At 40.6% G+C, this 16,926-nt stretch overlaps 1 protein-coding gene across 7 annotated transcripts in view; it reads left to right on the top strand.

The window, feature by feature from the left end:
* The window catches only part of LOC128098586 (solute carrier organic anion transporter family member 1A5), a 90,369-nt gene that overhangs the window by 28,462 nt on the left and 44,981 nt on the right, over window positions 1–16,926 (top strand). For 3 of the 7 annotated variants that reach the window (XM_052719880.1, XM_052719879.1, XM_052719873.1), the window contains exons 2-3: window positions 7,841–8,020; window positions 13,856–13,968. In XM_052719880.1, coding sequence (XP_052575840.1) covers window positions 13,909–13,968 — 60 coding nt within the window. In that variant the 5' untranslated portion in view covers window positions 7,841–8,020; window positions 13,856–13,908. Of the gene's footprint in view, window positions 1–5,390; window positions 5,517–7,840; window positions 8,021–13,855; window positions 13,969–16,926 lie in introns of those variants that run through there. The other 4 variants (XM_052719876.1, XM_052719875.1, XM_052719878.1 and 1 more) reach the window with 4 other exon arrangements.

Raw genomic sequence — 16,926 nt, 5'->3', positions numbered from 1 at the left:
TTTCGAGACAGGGTTTCTCTGTGTTGCTTTGCGCCTCTCCTGGAACTCACTTGGTAGCCCAGGCTGGCCTCGAACTCACAGAGATCCGCCTGGCTCTGCCTCCCAAGTGCTGGGATTAAAGGCGTGCGCCACCACCGCCCGGCAATAATTAAAATTTTAAAAATTAAAAAGATGGGGGCTACAAATCCAGATGCAGCAGGGCAACTTAGTCTCTCCCCTTCTGATCCAGTGGCCCATCTTTCTGCATTGGAGTGACATGGTCACGTACTATGCCAATAATCAACTGTGAGATTCATGTCCCATTACCTACTGGGCATACCCACCTGTAGCTTGAGTTTTCCTGCCTGGCCCACAGTCAGGACAAATCTCTGTCACCCGCCAGTCCCACAGACGCTCAGACCCAACCAAGTAAACACAGAGACTTATATTGGTTACAAACTGTATGGCCATGGCAGGCTTCTTGCTAACTGTTCTTACAGCTTAAATTAATCCATTTCTGTAAATCTATACCTTGCCACATGGCTGGTGGCTTACCGGCATCTTCACATGCTGTTTCTCATCGCGGTGGCTGGCAGTGTCTCTCTGACTCAGCCTTCCACTTCCCAGCTTTATTCTCCTCCTTGTCCCGCCTACACTTCCTGCCTAGCCAATGGCCAATCAGTGTTTTATTTATTGACTAATCAGCAACACATTTGCCGTACAGAACATCCCACAGCACCCACCTGACTGTGGAACACTCTATATCAAAATCTGACTTTCCTCCTTTCACCTCTCGCCATGTTATCTATATGTCAGCCATCAGAGCTGCTGAGGCAGAAGTCTTTGGGTTCTCTTTGAACTTTGCTCTTTCTTCTTTATCTAAGTTGATCCCCAAAGATGTTATTTATATTTATCATTAACTTCTAAAATGGTTGTTTTTAAATAGATGGCTCCACCTAAAGTGTTTTATTTAGGATGATGTGCAGATAATGTATGAAGTTTATTATGATGTCTGGCAATATGTACTATAAACGAATGTCTTCTTTCTTACATATGATGCAATTTAATGTACGATATACACTTTTACTAGTCCTTTAACATTATGTGAGTGAAATTGACCTGTTAAATAAATTCAAAGACTTCATACTGTAACTTGGCATTTATTCTATATGTTAAGTTAAGATCAGAAAGAGCTGGTTATATGATGCTTCAAATTTCACATCCAAAGACTTAGAATGTTTTTAAAGGAATCAACTTTTATAATGTTCATTTTCTTTAAAACTGAGGAGGCAAGAGTTTTTTTGTGTCTTTATTTGCAGATAGTTCTCAAATTATGAAATGCCTAGGTATATACACATTTCCTTATTAATTACTTTTCAAAAATTGATTTCTGAGAAATAAAACTAGATAAAATTTTGAATCACAAATGAAATTTGAGGATCAGGAGAAAATAATTTATCAAGTCATTTTTCTTAAGCTCAGGAGGTTCTGTCTTACCATCAGAACTTCTCATGCATCCCTCTTGCTCTAACAGCCCATTAGAAGTGTAAACACAAAGGCACATGGCCACAAATGAACACTGGAAGTTGTCTAATGATCCGAAGCATAATGCTGATGATGACAAGCTATATATATATAGACACACCTCTGATGAAACCAGGACCTGATTATCCCCAGTATTTACTCAGAGCCACATGCTGTTCCCTTGTGAAGTCTACAGGAGTGTTTTGTTTTCCATCTCCCACATAGAAATCTGAGTCATACTGCTCTGACATCAAGCAAGTGCAGCCAGTAGGGCATTATGAGCAGTGAATCAAGGCACTTGTTGGCTATCCAGTGTCTCTGGGTAGAAATTTAGGTGGGCTCGGACTGTCTCAAACTCAAATCTATATAAAGCAAAAGAAGGGAGCAAATCAGGAGACTTAATAGATGTGCTGAGTGAAATAAAAATATTTAGCTAATGATGAACAAAAATAGCTAAGATTCAACATCAGTCTGAATGAGAAGTTCATAGTATTCGTGTTAATATTAAGGAGTCAATTTTACAACTGTCTTTAATTTTTTTTTCTTTTTGAGGCAGTCTTTGTGTACCTTGGTTAGCATGGAGTCCACAATGAAGACCAGGCTCACTTTGAACTTACAACCATCCTCCTGCCTCTGCTTCTGAAGTACTAAAGCTGGGATTGTAGGGTTGTGTTCCCCTTATGGTTTTTTTAAAAACATTTATTTTATTTATGTGTCTGTGCACTTGTGTGTAGGTGCCCATGTAAGCCATAAACATGCTGGAGTTCCAGATGTTTAAGAGCTACCTGATGTGTGCTAGGGTCCCATGCACAATCCTCTGGCCAAGCAGCAAGAGCTCTTAAGTAGTAGCTCTCTAACTCTTCCACCATTTTTAACCAGGAAAAAGTCTCTCCAATGATACTTACAGAAAACAGCATAGAAATTCCCAAAGGAGAATGAAAATAAATTGTAAACCCATTCAGAAGATTCTTAGGTCTTATACACAGACACATGCACTTTAGAAGGGACAGCCTGCTGCTGATAAGTTGATAAGAGTCTCCAGGGGTAAACATTGACTTTACCACTTATGACCTGTGTGACCTCAGACAGTTGTTTGACCCCTCTGTGCTTTAAATCCTGTACCTTTAAAGTTGGAATGACAGTACTCATGTCACAGGGCTTTTTGATAGTTGAATGCACTTATATAACAAAAGTTTCCAGAATAATGCTTAAAATATGTGAAGAGTAAGTCAGGTTGATGTTTATTATTTATTATCTGTAATCTCCCATGATGTCCAGCTTTTTCAGGATAATGTGTTATCTAAATGAGATCAGAGCTGTGGCTTTCAAATGTAGCAGTGGTTCTTTAGGAACAAAGACTCTTTTACACTTTTCTTATGTGTTAGTCACTCAACTGAACAACACACATCATACATGGAGTCCAAAATATCAGAGTACTCAATAATCTGGTGTTTCAGAATGTGGTGGCTTGTCTCTGTTGGCAAGTGGATTTCTTGGCAGTAAGTCTCCAAACAGTTAGTCTTTTCCTTGTGGACACACCATGCTCTGTGAAGACCTGGTGATTATGGCTCCTTTTGCAGTGATGCAGAAGGGATAGGTCCATACATTCAAGTCAATAAAGAAACCAGTTGACTTTATGGCAAACCTTGTGTTTAGTGTGGTTCAGAGATATGAGTATAGAAAGTGAGAGCTGCTGAAATATGTAAGGACCTATCCTTGGAACAGCATTAAGGACTTTAAGTCTATTCTGCAGGAGCCAATAGCTATCATTGGTTGGATGTTGCTTGTGCACCCATTTTATAATATTTATTAAGCATATTTAATTCTGCAGTGAGGATTGCGGTTGTCTTGGTCAGTGTTCATCTGGTCTCACATACATTCTCTCCCATGCTCTATCCATTCTGTATCTCAGAGACTGACATCTGAAGACTAAGGTTCCCTGTTCATCAGACATTTTTAGGTTGTGTTATTGGGAAATATTTGTGTGACATTGGGATTGTGGAGAAGTGGGAAAATACCAGGGCTTTCCTTGCTTCCAGTGGTGGCTTAATGATTTTGAGAACCCCAGCCTGTGCATTTCAGGTCTTTCCCTTTCTGATACAGCCTTTAACCTGCTTCCCAGCTCAGCTTTCTAACTCTTCTTTTACCTTTGTGACTGTTTTCTGGTATCTGTCACGAACTCTCTTTTCTTACCTGTACTTTGAGAACAATGGATGCTGTTTTCATTTGTGATAGAGAAACTGAGTGTCCTGTCCAAAAGCACACAGTTAGTTTGCAAACAGATCTTCAAACTTGTGCTTATTCTAAAACAAATATACTTCACCAAAATGACACAGGCAGGAGAATGGTTTTCATTAATCTTTTAAGTCCCTCTGACATTGACTGAATCATGGCAATAGTTACCCATTACCAATTAATGATCTGTCTCTCTCAATAGCTTCTGAGACTTCTTAAGAGCAAGCATAGGCTATTCTTTTTCAGATCCCTCACACCTACTGTGTTTGGAATTTAGTAAAGTCTTAATAAATATTTGTGGAATGAATGAATAATATTCACTGCCATGACAGGGTGACTATTTCATTCCAGCCCCATGTGAGGGTGCTGATGGGAGTTTTATAGTTCAGTCTTCATAACAGTCTTGCATGATAGACATAAAGATTCCTGGCTTTCAATATAAACAGGCTAAAAGCCCATATAGACAAGTCAGCTCATCTGGGAATAAAGTTAGAATGATGTCTCACACCTGACACTCTCCAGCTGTCTCCTTCTTATTACTATGAGAATAAGAAAATACATACATAATGGATTAGGGAAAAGTGCTGGGATTTTGTTGGATTTCCAGATATGAGCAGTACATTGATAAGAAGTAAATCTTACATCTATGAGAAAAAGGGAGTTCAACCATTTTCTTCCATGAGATTAAGTAGAGATACATACTTTTGTCCTTCAAACTATACCTGTGCAGATAAAAGGAAGAGAACAACTGAGACAATCTGAAGAAATTATAATTTCTACTATATTGCTCTCTGAGAAAAACCAGTACTGACAGTGAGTGGAGTTAGGCAAGCTTTCTTCAGGAACTGCAGCAACTGCCGAGAATGTTTCAGTCTATTGGAGTGCAGTTCAGGACGCAGTGGAGATCAGTGGAGACTTACAGATGAGGGGGTTGTCCTCAAGAGGAAACAGCATGCCAGCTGTTCTAGTGCTAGCTAAGCCAGCCTGACAGTTCTTGCTGGCAATGATGAGGGGATGCAGAAACGGATCAAATATTGAAGCAACTGGGTATCAAGAGTGAGCGTTTTCCACACTGGCTTGGCCTGAATCCTGCTTTAACTGGGGAGTCCAGGGCTCAAGAGGACTGTGCACTAGAGAGCTTAACGCTGCCTGGGCAGACCTAAGTCAAAGCAATTGTGGGAACTGGCTCATTCTCTAGATATGTTTAGTACAGGAAGTGACACTGATGATATTCACAGTTAGCTCCATTAAAGGTAGAACAGGTGTTTCGAATTTCCAATTCTGCTTCTCAGTCTAGATTTAGAACACACTCAAAGTCACAAACTGCCTAGATTTCTGGAGAAGGGTTTGTCTGTGTTCCAGTCTTGTTTTGCATGGTGAAACCACAGGAATAGATAATGTTCTTGATGTCTGTTTCAGTTTTCCTCAGAGCGGCCCATTCCAGGTGCCTTGAATGGAGGAAATAAAAGTGTTCCTACATGTGTCAGACTTAACAGGTGGAATTCAGTATTGTCTCCTTTGATTTCTGATTGGAAAAATCTGACCAAAGTCAAATTATTTGCTGGGCAACAAACAAGAAGTCATTGTTGATTCTCCACGCCCTTCCTTGGCTTGGTAGTGGTTGAAATTGTTTCAGCTGGAAAGCACCCAATAGGCTGTCTCTAGTAGTTAAAGGCAATTTGAGGATTCCAGCAAAAGGTGCTTTTCATAAGAGTTTCACTGCTGTGACTTTCTTTTTCCCTCATCAGGGAGAGGACCATCTCTTCAGGCTTCTTCATGTATGTACTATTTGCTTGGCCATGGTAAAGCAAAGCCTTTGTTTCATTAATTTCATAATACAGAGTAAGGTGGAATGAACAGCATGCATTTTCTGATAATCACAAACTGTGTGGATACTGAGAATGAGTGAGTGTGTTTTTTCACTTTGTACAGAGTTGTATTCTCCTGTGATTGAGATATTGTTAAGGACCATTAATCAAAAGGTGCCCCCTCCAGGGTTGCTGCTCAGTGTCTATAGAGTGCCAATACTGCAAGGTAGTTACTGTTCTAGAGATTTGTTTTGTAGTGTGCTCACCCATCTACTTAGCAATTCTGTACTGTATTCTTAAAATGTTTGAGAGAGCAGACATTCCATCATACATCTTTACAATAACACAAACAATGCAAATGATTCAGAGTTGTGGACTCTTGCTCGAGAATGAGAATGTTGTGTTCCCACTCCTTATGTGGATGCAAAAGAGGGTGAGCCGTGAGAGTGTTGTGTGCTTAATAAAAGTGTAATGTCCTGTTTTCATGAGCATTGATGACTGATGTGGATTTGTCTGTGATACTGTGTGATCCTGGGAACAGAAGTCATTGTTTAAACAATGCCGTGCTAACAAAGGGACACTGTTCATGTGGCTGCCACTTACTCTGTGCTCGTTTCTCATTTAGGTTCAAAGTGCTCAGCAAGGGAATGTGACATGATTCAGCATTGGGTTTCACAGGTTTTGTTGAATCAATGAAACAGATGTTGCTTTGTCTCTTTTCTTCTATAGACAAGTTTAAAATGCATCTGAAAAGATATGTTTTTCACAGAAAGTGTTGGCACATTAGAAGAAGGTGCGCATTAGTTTAGTAACATTGAATCTGTTTTCAAGTGCTTGACTTTGTAGGCTTTATTTACAGTCAAGACATTTGTTTGCAAAACTTCTCTGACACAGTAAAAGTGTTTTGATAGGAATCTTCAAGGTTGTGATAAAAACTACCCAGATGACTACTTAGTGTGCACAGAAAGAGCCATCCAATGATCGTCTGTATGTTAACTCCAGTTTCTCTTGGCTAAAAAATGAAAATTAGTTATTGAGGATGTTTATATGTTAAGCCACTAAGGAAAGCAAAGACAGCTTTGATAAGGGAGAAGAGTAAGTTCTTTTAGTCATGGGTAGGGAGATCATCCCAGGTTCAGGCATGGGCAAGAAGGAAGAGAAGAAAGAAAAGACTGATGAGAGATTGTACTACGGATGAGGAAAAGAGAGGCAGGTGAGGAGAGTCAAGTGCTTGGTGTTTCATCTATATTGGTGTAGATTTAAATCATGAGTCTCCTCTCTCCTGGAAATCACCCCCCTCTACCATTCTTTCCAAAAACAATATTAGGTCCTCTCATGAAGTTAAATGAACTTGAAGTTTTATGTGGGATCCTTGAGTCTGTGGTTTCGTTCCTATGTATGTTCATAACTGCCAAGACAGTCCCTATAATTTTCATCCATATCCTATGAATTTTTTCCTATTTACACAATAAGTAAGTTGTACTTCAGCCTACATTACCCCATTTTGTACCAGTGCACCTTTATTTATTTATATTTATTTACTGTCAACTTTATTCCCATTTTTTTCCCAATAGAAGCATAGGTTTCCTGGAATCTGAGTCCAAGCAACTTGCTGTGGTGACTGAGGCATCTCAAAAAACTTCGCTTCTCCATAGAACAGCAATCTTTTCTTGTTCTTTGTTCAATCTTAGTGGTTCATGCAGTGACTGCCACATAGTAGGTGTTCAATAGGTATTCATTATAACTAAAAGGCAGTAAAGATAACTACAGTCATCCACAATCACTTAGTGACAACTGGGATTTGGAACTCTGATATACGTTTTAAGTGTTTTATAAACTTAGAGTCATGTTAGATGACTTGTTAAATGGATGTTGTTCAGAGATTTCATAAATTAGTGCTGTGCATACTGCTGAGAAATCACACAAATACGTTGAAATAGATTTTTCTGGAATAAATGTGAAATTAAAATATTTAATGGTGATGAAAAATATCCTACTTCCAAGACACAAAATAGATAGATTGATGCGGATAGTACAGTTGAATGGAGCTCAAGTCACCTTTCTGCACTGCATATAAATACTTGAACTTACATGTAGCCTATACAGAGAGGGACATGTTCACCCATATATAATGTAGGTCATAAATAACCATGTACAAATCTTTGTTTAGGTGTCTGGTCTTTTCCTAGTCCTGTATTTTTGAAGCTGGAAGTGTTGGATTTGTCCCTGATCATTGACTTATTTGTTGTTTTTACTTAGGTTGTTTTCTTGATTAAAATTCCGTGTCTCCCCAGGTTTCTGTGAATCAACAGCACCCCAGAAATTGTTTCTCTTCTTGAGACTTCAGGAAAGTCTTGGAATGCAAACAACTCAAGAAGGAAGCCTGGTTAAAGGGCTTTTGTAGTCTCAGTAAGGCAGAGATTTATAACAAACACAGTGGATGTCTTCGAGTTCTTAAAGACTGCAGCCTTCAAGTGAGTTCAAAGGGTATCATCTGGGTTTCATTTGCTTTGATAAAGTATTGAAAAGCTTTATTTTAACCATATTGTCATTAGATTAAGGTCAGAGCTTAAAAAGCTCTGAGGCTAGCTTTAATATCACCATATTGAAAAAGGCAATCAAACAAGCCAAATCTTCCCTTATGGCATTATTTTCAAGGTCAGTCAGAATAAAAACTTCCTAGATAATTTTATAATATTCAAGGTACTGGTTAAGTTGTTCCTTTTCAAGTGGTGTGTATGTGTGTGTGTGTGTGTGTGTGTGTGTGTGTGTGTGTGTGTGTGTAGTGTGAATTCTAATTGGTCTTAATGATAAAAGCCTAGAGTCAAATATTAAGGTAAATGCTAAAAGATCAGAGAAGCAAAGCAGCCAGCCACTAGAGAGATTTCTTACCTCTACCTCTACCGAATCCTCAGAACAATAGGGTCGAGCTCCTGTTTCCACCCTGCCTTATCACTTCCTCTCTCTACCCAGCCATATCACTTCCTGTTTCCTTCTCCCAAGTACTGGGATTAAAGGCATGTGCCTCCCAAGTATTGGGATCAAAGGCATTAGAGATCCCAAGTGCTGGGATTAATGATGTGTGCAACCACTGCTTTGCCTCTAGTGGCTAGCTCTACACTCTGATCTCCAGAGAAGCTTTATTTATTAGAGCACACAAAAAATCACCACATTTCCCCCTTTTTGTCTAAAATAAAAGAACATTATAACTAATATAAGAAAAACTATATATAATAAGTACAATAACTATATGCAATTTATAGGCAATAAATACATCAACATTGTCTAGTTAATTAACAACTGACAAATTCAGAGAAAATACTCTGTATCTATCCTATCTTGTTGAGTCCAAACCTCTGGAAATCACCTGTCCTATCCAAGAATCATCATGGTTATCAGATTCAATATTGACTGTATCTCAGATCCATTCCTCTAAGGGTGCTGATGTTTCCTTTAATGGCATAATTACCCTTTTGCATTGTGCATTAGCATTTTCAAAAGCCAGAGATTCAATTATTATTTGTCCAGCTTCTGAATTTGATATCATTCTATTTACTGTTGAAGTCAATTTTTGTAAGAAATCAGTGAAACTCCATAACTCTCTTGCCTATGCAGAGGGCCTAGTCCAGTCCCATGGAGGGTCCACAGCTATTGGTCCACAGTTCATGAGTTCCCACTAGTTTGGTTTGTTTGTCTCTGTATGTTTCCCCATCATGATCTCGATACCCCTTGCTCATAGAATCCCTCTTCTCTCTCTTGGACTGGACTACTGGAGCTTGGCCTGGTGCTTGGCTGTGGATCTCTGCATCTGCTTTTATAATTTACTAGATGAAAGCTCTATGGTAGCTTGATCTGCTTAAGGGCCCCCCCCCCTGGCAGTGGGATCAGGATCCATTCCTAGGACATGAATGGGCTTTGTGGAACCCACTGCCTATGGTGGACCAACTTACTCAGTCTTGGTGCAGGGGGAGGGGCTTGGACCTGCCTCAACTGGGTGTATCAGGCTCTACTGATTCCCCATGGGAGCCCTTGCCTTTGGGGAGGTGGCAATGGGGGTTGGGATAGGGGGAAAGGCTGGAGAGTGGGAGGAGGGAGGGGAGGGGATCTGTGTTTGGTATGTAAAATGAATAGAAAATTTCTTAATAAAAAATGCTTAAGAAAAAAGAAATCAGTGAAGGTTTCTTTTGGGCCCTATATAACTTTAGTAAATAACTCAATTTTCTTTCCTACTTCTTCAATTCTGTCCCAAGCATTCAAGGCTGCTGCATGGCATAAAGCCAGGGTGTAGTCATCATATAGGGATTGCCTTTCTACATTAGCATAATCTCCCTCTCCATGAAGTTGGTCTTTGAAGATTTCCATACCTCTAGCCCTTCTTCATTGTTCAATGGTCTTAGCCTCATCTTCCCACCACATCTTCCATTGTAATTGAGGACCACCTCCACAGCTGCTGTAACCAAGTCTCTCTAGTCTTGAGTGTAATAATTCTATTGCAAGTTGACCATGAGTTTAACATTTGCTTCACAAAAGATGAATGCATGCCATATGAGACTATCACTTCCTTGAATCTCCTCAAATCTAACATTTGAACAGGAGTTCATTCAGTAATTACACAGCCTTGAGGATATCTATCATTTGGCAGTTCCTGTAAGGTTACAGGATAAATTAAGGTTGACTATTTGAAAACCTTAGGCTATTCCTTTCTATCCTTACAATGCAATGCTGAGATTGGTTCTCCTTTAAATTCCTCTGTCTGGGTCTGAATATCTCTATGATCTGTTTTAGTAAGTTTTTCTAAAACTTGTGTCTTAGCACTCATATTAACCAAATATTTTAGTGATAAACAAAAATAACAAACAGTAATATTTATAATCGACATTATATAAATCCCATCTAAATTAATTACCCTTTCATTTAATTGTTCCATTTTCAAACTATCTAGTGTATTATCATACAGAGACCTAACTCCCTCCATTATAATAGTGTTTCCCATTTTTTAATGTGGGAAAAAAACTCTCTTTTAATTAATTCCCCCCTTTAAGAATTCCCAATTGTCTCACCAAATCTGCTGACAACAATGATTCAAATGTGAAGTTGAATGCTTCTGTGTAGAACAGTAGAAGCTAGGACAGGTTACAAGGCAGCTACCTAGTGTGGTAGCAGCCCACAGAGTGGTTCCAGGGAGAGCCCACAACCCACCAGGAGAGAAGAAACCAAAGAGCCAGCCATCTGCACGTGGTTAATGTGCAAAAGCAGCTAATTCCTATGGTTTTTGGAGCACCAAAGCCTATGGCATTTGCTGCAGATAGGCTGCAACAGAAACTTAGCCATTGGGGTAGTGACTCCTGCCTCATATAGTTTCAGCCTGTGCCATGGCTACAAAGCCACAGGCAAGCAGCTTTTTTCGTGAATTCATGCCCCACAAGTTGGACACCAGAAGTATCACAAGTTCTAATTTATCTTAATAATAAAACCTGGGGTCAGATATTGGGGTAAATGCTGAAAGATTAGAGTCAGCCACTAGAGAGACTCTTTACTTCTACTGAATCCTCAGACCAAAAGGGAGAGCTCCTATCTCCACCTCACCTTATCACTTCCTCTCTCCACCCAGCCATATCACTTCCTGTTTCCTCCTTCCAAGTGCTGGGATTAAAGGCGTGTGCCACCACTGCCTTGCTTCTAGTGGCTAGCTCTGCACTCTGATTTCCAGGCAAACTTTATTTGTTGGAGCACATTTTACCATGTTTGTGTGTGTGTGTGTGTGTGTGTGTGTGTGTGTGTGTGTGTGTGTGTGTGCATGTGTGTGTGTGCAGTGAATAGGTTTGTGTGTATATATACACACACGTATGTGTGCAGGTGCAAGTGCACATACGCAGATGTGCATATTATGAAGGTCACAAGTCAATGCTGAGTGTCTTCCTCTAGAATGCTCCACTTTAGGTTTTATAATGGATTCTATTCACTGAACTTGTCTGTTGTTCATTTTGTTAGAGTGCCAGTATGGCATACTGCAGTGATCCTGATGTCTGGGTCCTCCCAGTGTTGGGGTTACAGGCAGGTGCAGAGAAAGTCCTGGTTTTTACTTGGTTGTTAAGAATTCAAATTGAGATCCTCAAGCTTAGGAATCAAACATGTTACCCATTGCACAACCTCCACAGCTGGACTGGAAAGTTTTATATCAACTTGACACAGGCTCGGGTCATTTGGGAAGAGGGAACCTCAATTGAGAAAATGTCCCAGGATATTGACTGATGGTCTAGCCTGTGATGCATTTTCTTAATTGATGACTGATTTGGGAGGGCCCAGCTCACTGTGGCTGGGGCCATCCTGGCAGACAGGTCTGGTTTTAAAAAAAGCAGGATGAGCAAGCCCTGGGGAGCAAAGCACAAGGCAGCATTCCTCCATGGCCTCTGCATCTGCCCTGCATCCAGATTGCTGCTGTGAGTTCAGCCCTGATTTCCCTGGGTAATGAACTGTGATATAGAACTGTGAGCAAAAGTAAACCCTTTCCCCTCTAATTTACTTTTGGTCCTGGTATTTTTCACAGTAATAGAAACCCTGAGTAAGACACCCCAGCCCTCTGTGGCCCTTCTGCAGCCACAGTTTGGGTTGATGTCATGGCTCCTGATACCATCAAAGGCCATGCCAACACCAAGGGTCTGAGCTGCCACCTGGGGCCATGGTGACATCTGAGTCTGGGCTGCTGCCAGGGACCATGTCTGGGCCCATGGTCCCCCCAAAGACCATACAGATACCTGGGGTCTGGATAGCCACTTGAGATCATTTTGGTGTCCAAGGAAGGGCCTTGCTGCTGCTGGGGCCATACTGATCTGGGTGGCCTGTACTACCACCAGGACCATGGTGATGTCTAGACCTGAGTGGCTGCAAAGGGCATGTCTAGGTCCATGTTCCTGCTGCAGCTGGAGTCTGTGATGATGTCCATGCCCCACATTACCTTGGAGGGTAATAAGAACCATTCTTGTTGAAATTCAAGGGCCGTAATGAGCCAGTCAGCCCCACACTGTCCCTGGGATAGCTGTTCCAGCCACTTGCTGGATACTGTAGAAGGAGAGCTGGTCCCATCCTCCCATGAAAGAGCTGTCCTCCCCCCCATACACACTTGGGAGAGATGGTCCCACCTTTCACCATGGGCCTGGGAGAGCTGGCTTTGCCCCTTGCCTGAAGGTGGCAGTCCCAGTGGCGAGGACCCGCTCAGCTACCACTCAGACCAACATCCTGGGCCTTGGTTGGCCTATCATAATATCTACCCATCTATGACCTCTATGACCTGCTAGAGTGCGTGTAAAGACTGGTCCTGCAGAACAATAACTGAAGGTTCCCCATGTCTTGGGGCATCAGCAGGATATTTGAGAGGAGTTTCAGCGAGGGTCCAGTGATGATGGTGTACCAGAGGCTTTGAACCAGACCAATGTTTCATTAAAAAATAATGGACACCTCATCCCACTCCTCACCTTTTTCACCTCTTTAGATGGTGGTCCTAGAACCAGGCTTATGTGCTCACCCACTCCAACATCCACACCATCTGTGATCTGCAGGAGCATGAGGGCTAGGGGGTGGGGGTGTCAGTCCTGTGGACCCGGGGATGCAGGATCTCCACACACAGGGCAGCAACAGGATTTCGAGGAAGAGTCCCAGTGAGGGACTATCGTCAATGGTGCAGCAGAGACCAGGGGCCGTGAACCTGACAAATGATTCTTTCTGATAAAATCTGCATCTAAATATATATGGATAAACAGGTTTACTGTGTGAGTCAATGTGTCACACTGCAACTTCCACGACGAGATTTCCCCCTTCTTTGTTTCTTCCCCCTCTTTTTCCCTTCTATTTTATTTTGGTGTGGGGAAGGAGATGGGTGGGATTTGGAGACATGATGTTTAAGACACAAAGAATAAATAAAAAACAAACAAACAAAAAAAACCCAAAACTCTAAACAAAAAATGAATGTTTTGTGGGTGGGACTGATTGGACAAAAGAGTATACTGCATGACCTACCGCAGTTCCTGATGCTGTTAGGATGAATGAAGAGGTGCTGGAAAGATAGAGGAGTGATGATTTTTTTAAATTAATTTTGGGGGGCATGCTGCAGGGTTGGTAGGCAGATACAGAGGGACTGGGAGGTGAGTGGGATTGGAGTGCATGTTGTGAAATTGCCAAAGAATCAATAAAGAATTATGTTTAATAATATTTTTAAAAATGATACACTCCAGTCCTGAGAGGTTTTTTTTTTTTAATGACTTGTTACAGTTTAGTAAATAATTTAATTAACAACTGTCTGTTTTCTTGCAAAGGCAGCAGTAAGACATTTAAAGCATAGACATCTGGGAAGAATCAGAAGAACAACATGGCAGAACCTGAGAACAGGGTTGCGACTCATGGAGTGAGATGTTTTTCCAAGATCAAGGTATGGATTGTTAGCTTGTATGCCTGTATATGTGCACGAGAGTCTTTTAAGTAAGCTTTGATAGTCCTTGGAACATTGCTCAGATTACAAGAATTTTTCCAACACAAAAGCCATTTTACCAAAATTGTTGTTAATTTCTTGCCTTAAAGAAGTTGGTTTTATAATTAGGGATGTCGAACCAGGATAATTCATCCAGGAAACTTAGTAAGAATGCTTTAAAGTGGTGGTTCTCAAACTGTCTGTCACCATGCCTTTGCAATCAAATGACCCTTTCACAGGGGTCACATATCAAAATACACTGCATATCAGATATCTATATTACAATTCATAACAGTAGGAAAATTACAGTTATGAAGTAGCAAATAAAATAATTTTATAGTTGGGGTCAACATGACAGGAGGAACTGTATTTAAATGTGCAGCAGTAGGAAGGTCAAGAACCACTGGTTTAGAGGGTCTTAAAGGAGGGTGAGATCTAAAAAGTTATAGGTGTGTATTATACTGTGCTGGAATTTAGTCTGAGGACAGAGGTCAGAACCCCAATGCTCAGCCCTCTGGGGTTCCTGACAGGTCAGGGGTCACAGCTAGGAAACAGTTCCCCAACAGAAGTGCTCTGTTGAATGATATGCAAAGAAGACTTCATGACCCAGTCAGACAAATATTTTCTTCAAGCATTGGTATTGTTACAATCACTGTTTAGTAATAAATAATGTCCACTCTGTTCACTGTTTTGGTGGTGTTCAGTAGTTTAGAGACAACTCTCCTTCTCGTGGTTCCAAAGGCATCTTTGCATCACCAATGTGAACTTGTATTAACCCAAGGAATCTGAGCACTGGCCTAGTCTCCACAGAGTCCCTCACAGGTTCCTCTCTAAGCCCAGTTAAGGGACATGGAACAACAACCACAAAAAAACTAAACCAAAACTCATGAACCTTGGAAAAGTACTGGTAGGAATGAGGGTGTTTATGGGGAAAAGACGTGGAGAAGAGAGGAAGAAAGTAATAATCAAATGATGTCATACATGTATGAAATCACCAAACAGCAAATTTAATCAATAAAATTTATTGAAGAAAAAAGGGAAAATTTCTCAAAAGTGAGGAGATGTCTTGATCAGTAAAGTGATTGGCCTTAGAAGCATGAAGACTGAGTCCAGTCCCCAAGCCTATATAGAAACTAGGTATAGTGACACTAACTACAATCCCAGTGTGTGGTGTTCATGGACAAGCAAGACTTTTTTGCTGGGTGAATTCCAGGCAGGTGAGAGTCTCCATTATTTAAAAAAAATGTATGAAGCTTGAGGAATTACACCTGCAGCTGTCTTCTGTCTCCCCATGTGCATGTACACACATAAACTCATCCTACACTAACATGGCACACACATACACAAAGAAAAAGGATGAAAGAAAAAAGAGAACTCCCTTAAGAAATAAAAAGACAGCTCCAAAGGAGTTTGCTTCAGACTATAGAGTGCTGAGGTGAACAGTCAGCAGGATTAGCTTTATAAATACAGATGTTGTGTAGCAGTGGATGTGAACCAGCATGGACACTGGTTTCAATCACTTTCTGCCAAGAACCTAATGCTTTAGAGAAAGAGCACTGTGCTCACTACCTGCTTAGCTTTCTTCTTCAAAACCACAAATCAAATAAAAGATCTCCTCAAGCCTGATATTTTTAATTTGATAGACCTTGCTTTTAAATATGGGACCTGAGTTATAAAACCCATGTGAAAATTATCAAGTATCAATCACATCCTCTGAAAGATTTGTAGGGGGAAGAGAGAAATTCTCTGCAAATGGAATTTGGAGTTAGAAGACAAACTTCTAGAGCTGGAGTTACACTTTCTTACGATCATAGAGTACTTTTGAGCTATACTGAACTTGGTGTTCATGTTTCTCAATTCTTTTTTTTAACATTCATTTCTGTTCTTGTTTATCCAAATTAATTGGTACTGGTGGTAATAAATTTATAAGCACTAATCTAACACAGTATGATCTGCCTATTATTTCAGATGAGATAGTATGGAAGTACTCTATAGACTTTTGATAGTACATAGAAGCTAGATTGATGACATTTGCCATCAACCAGCTGCTGGAAGAGAAGTTGAGGGAAACAGGAAGCTCATTTACTACATCACTCAAGAGTTCATTAGTAACAGGCAGGTAGTGGGGAGTCTTATAAGGACACAGCCACATTTCATCCTGCATCCAAGAGACCCCTAAAATGTTCTGCCCTATGTTTACATGCCATGAACACCACTTGGACTACTGAGATAAAGGGTTATAGGCATATTGCCCCAGGAAGAAAAATAAAACAGGTCACGCTGCCTCCATCAGTGAGAATGTAGCTTGTTGTTCTCAAGAATGCAGACAAAGAGGACAAAGTGTTGAACTGGCCAGGAACATCCAGAGACCTGTCATTCCTGCAGATAGAACAGAGTAGGCTTGCTGCAAACAAAATGCTGTGGTGTAATTCTGTGTTCTGTTCCTTCCCTTCCTTAAAGTGGACAACACTTGTCCTGCAGATAACAGTATATTGCTGAAGAGTCATAAATAGCTGTGTCTTGCTTAGAATAACTGCATGTCTTTCTGTGAGAATAAGATACACTGATACATGAGCAAAGCCATACCCACCTACAGAACTCACCACTGCTAACCAGCTATTCTAACCCTGCTTTTCCAGAGTTAGGACACCATAACCAAGTAGAGATTACACTTCAAAGTTTTTTGCATGTTCAAGGATTGTTTATGTTGGATACAATCCTTCATCTCATGGTAGAGGCTGTTTTGTAAGGAGTCTTTTCCTGTCCCACTAGACCACTTCCAAATAATGTCACAGAGACTTCTTGTTAATTATGAAAGCTTGCCCTACAGCTTAGGCTTGTTCCTAACTAGTTTTTATAACTTAAATTAAGCCATCTTTGTTAATCTATATTCTATCACGTGGTGTTACCTCTCTTCCA

This window comes from Peromyscus californicus, unplaced genomic scaffold (genome assembly GCF_007827085.1).
Source record: "Peromyscus californicus insignis strain IS unplaced genomic scaffold, ASM782708v3 Scaffold_6__1_contigs__length_162567912, whole genome shotgun sequence".
NCBI classification, from domain to species: Eukaryota; Metazoa; Chordata; class Mammalia; order Rodentia; family Cricetidae; genus Peromyscus; species Peromyscus californicus.
Note: the sequence above shows the minus strand (reverse complement) of the source record. Positions and strands in the feature narration are given on the sequence as shown.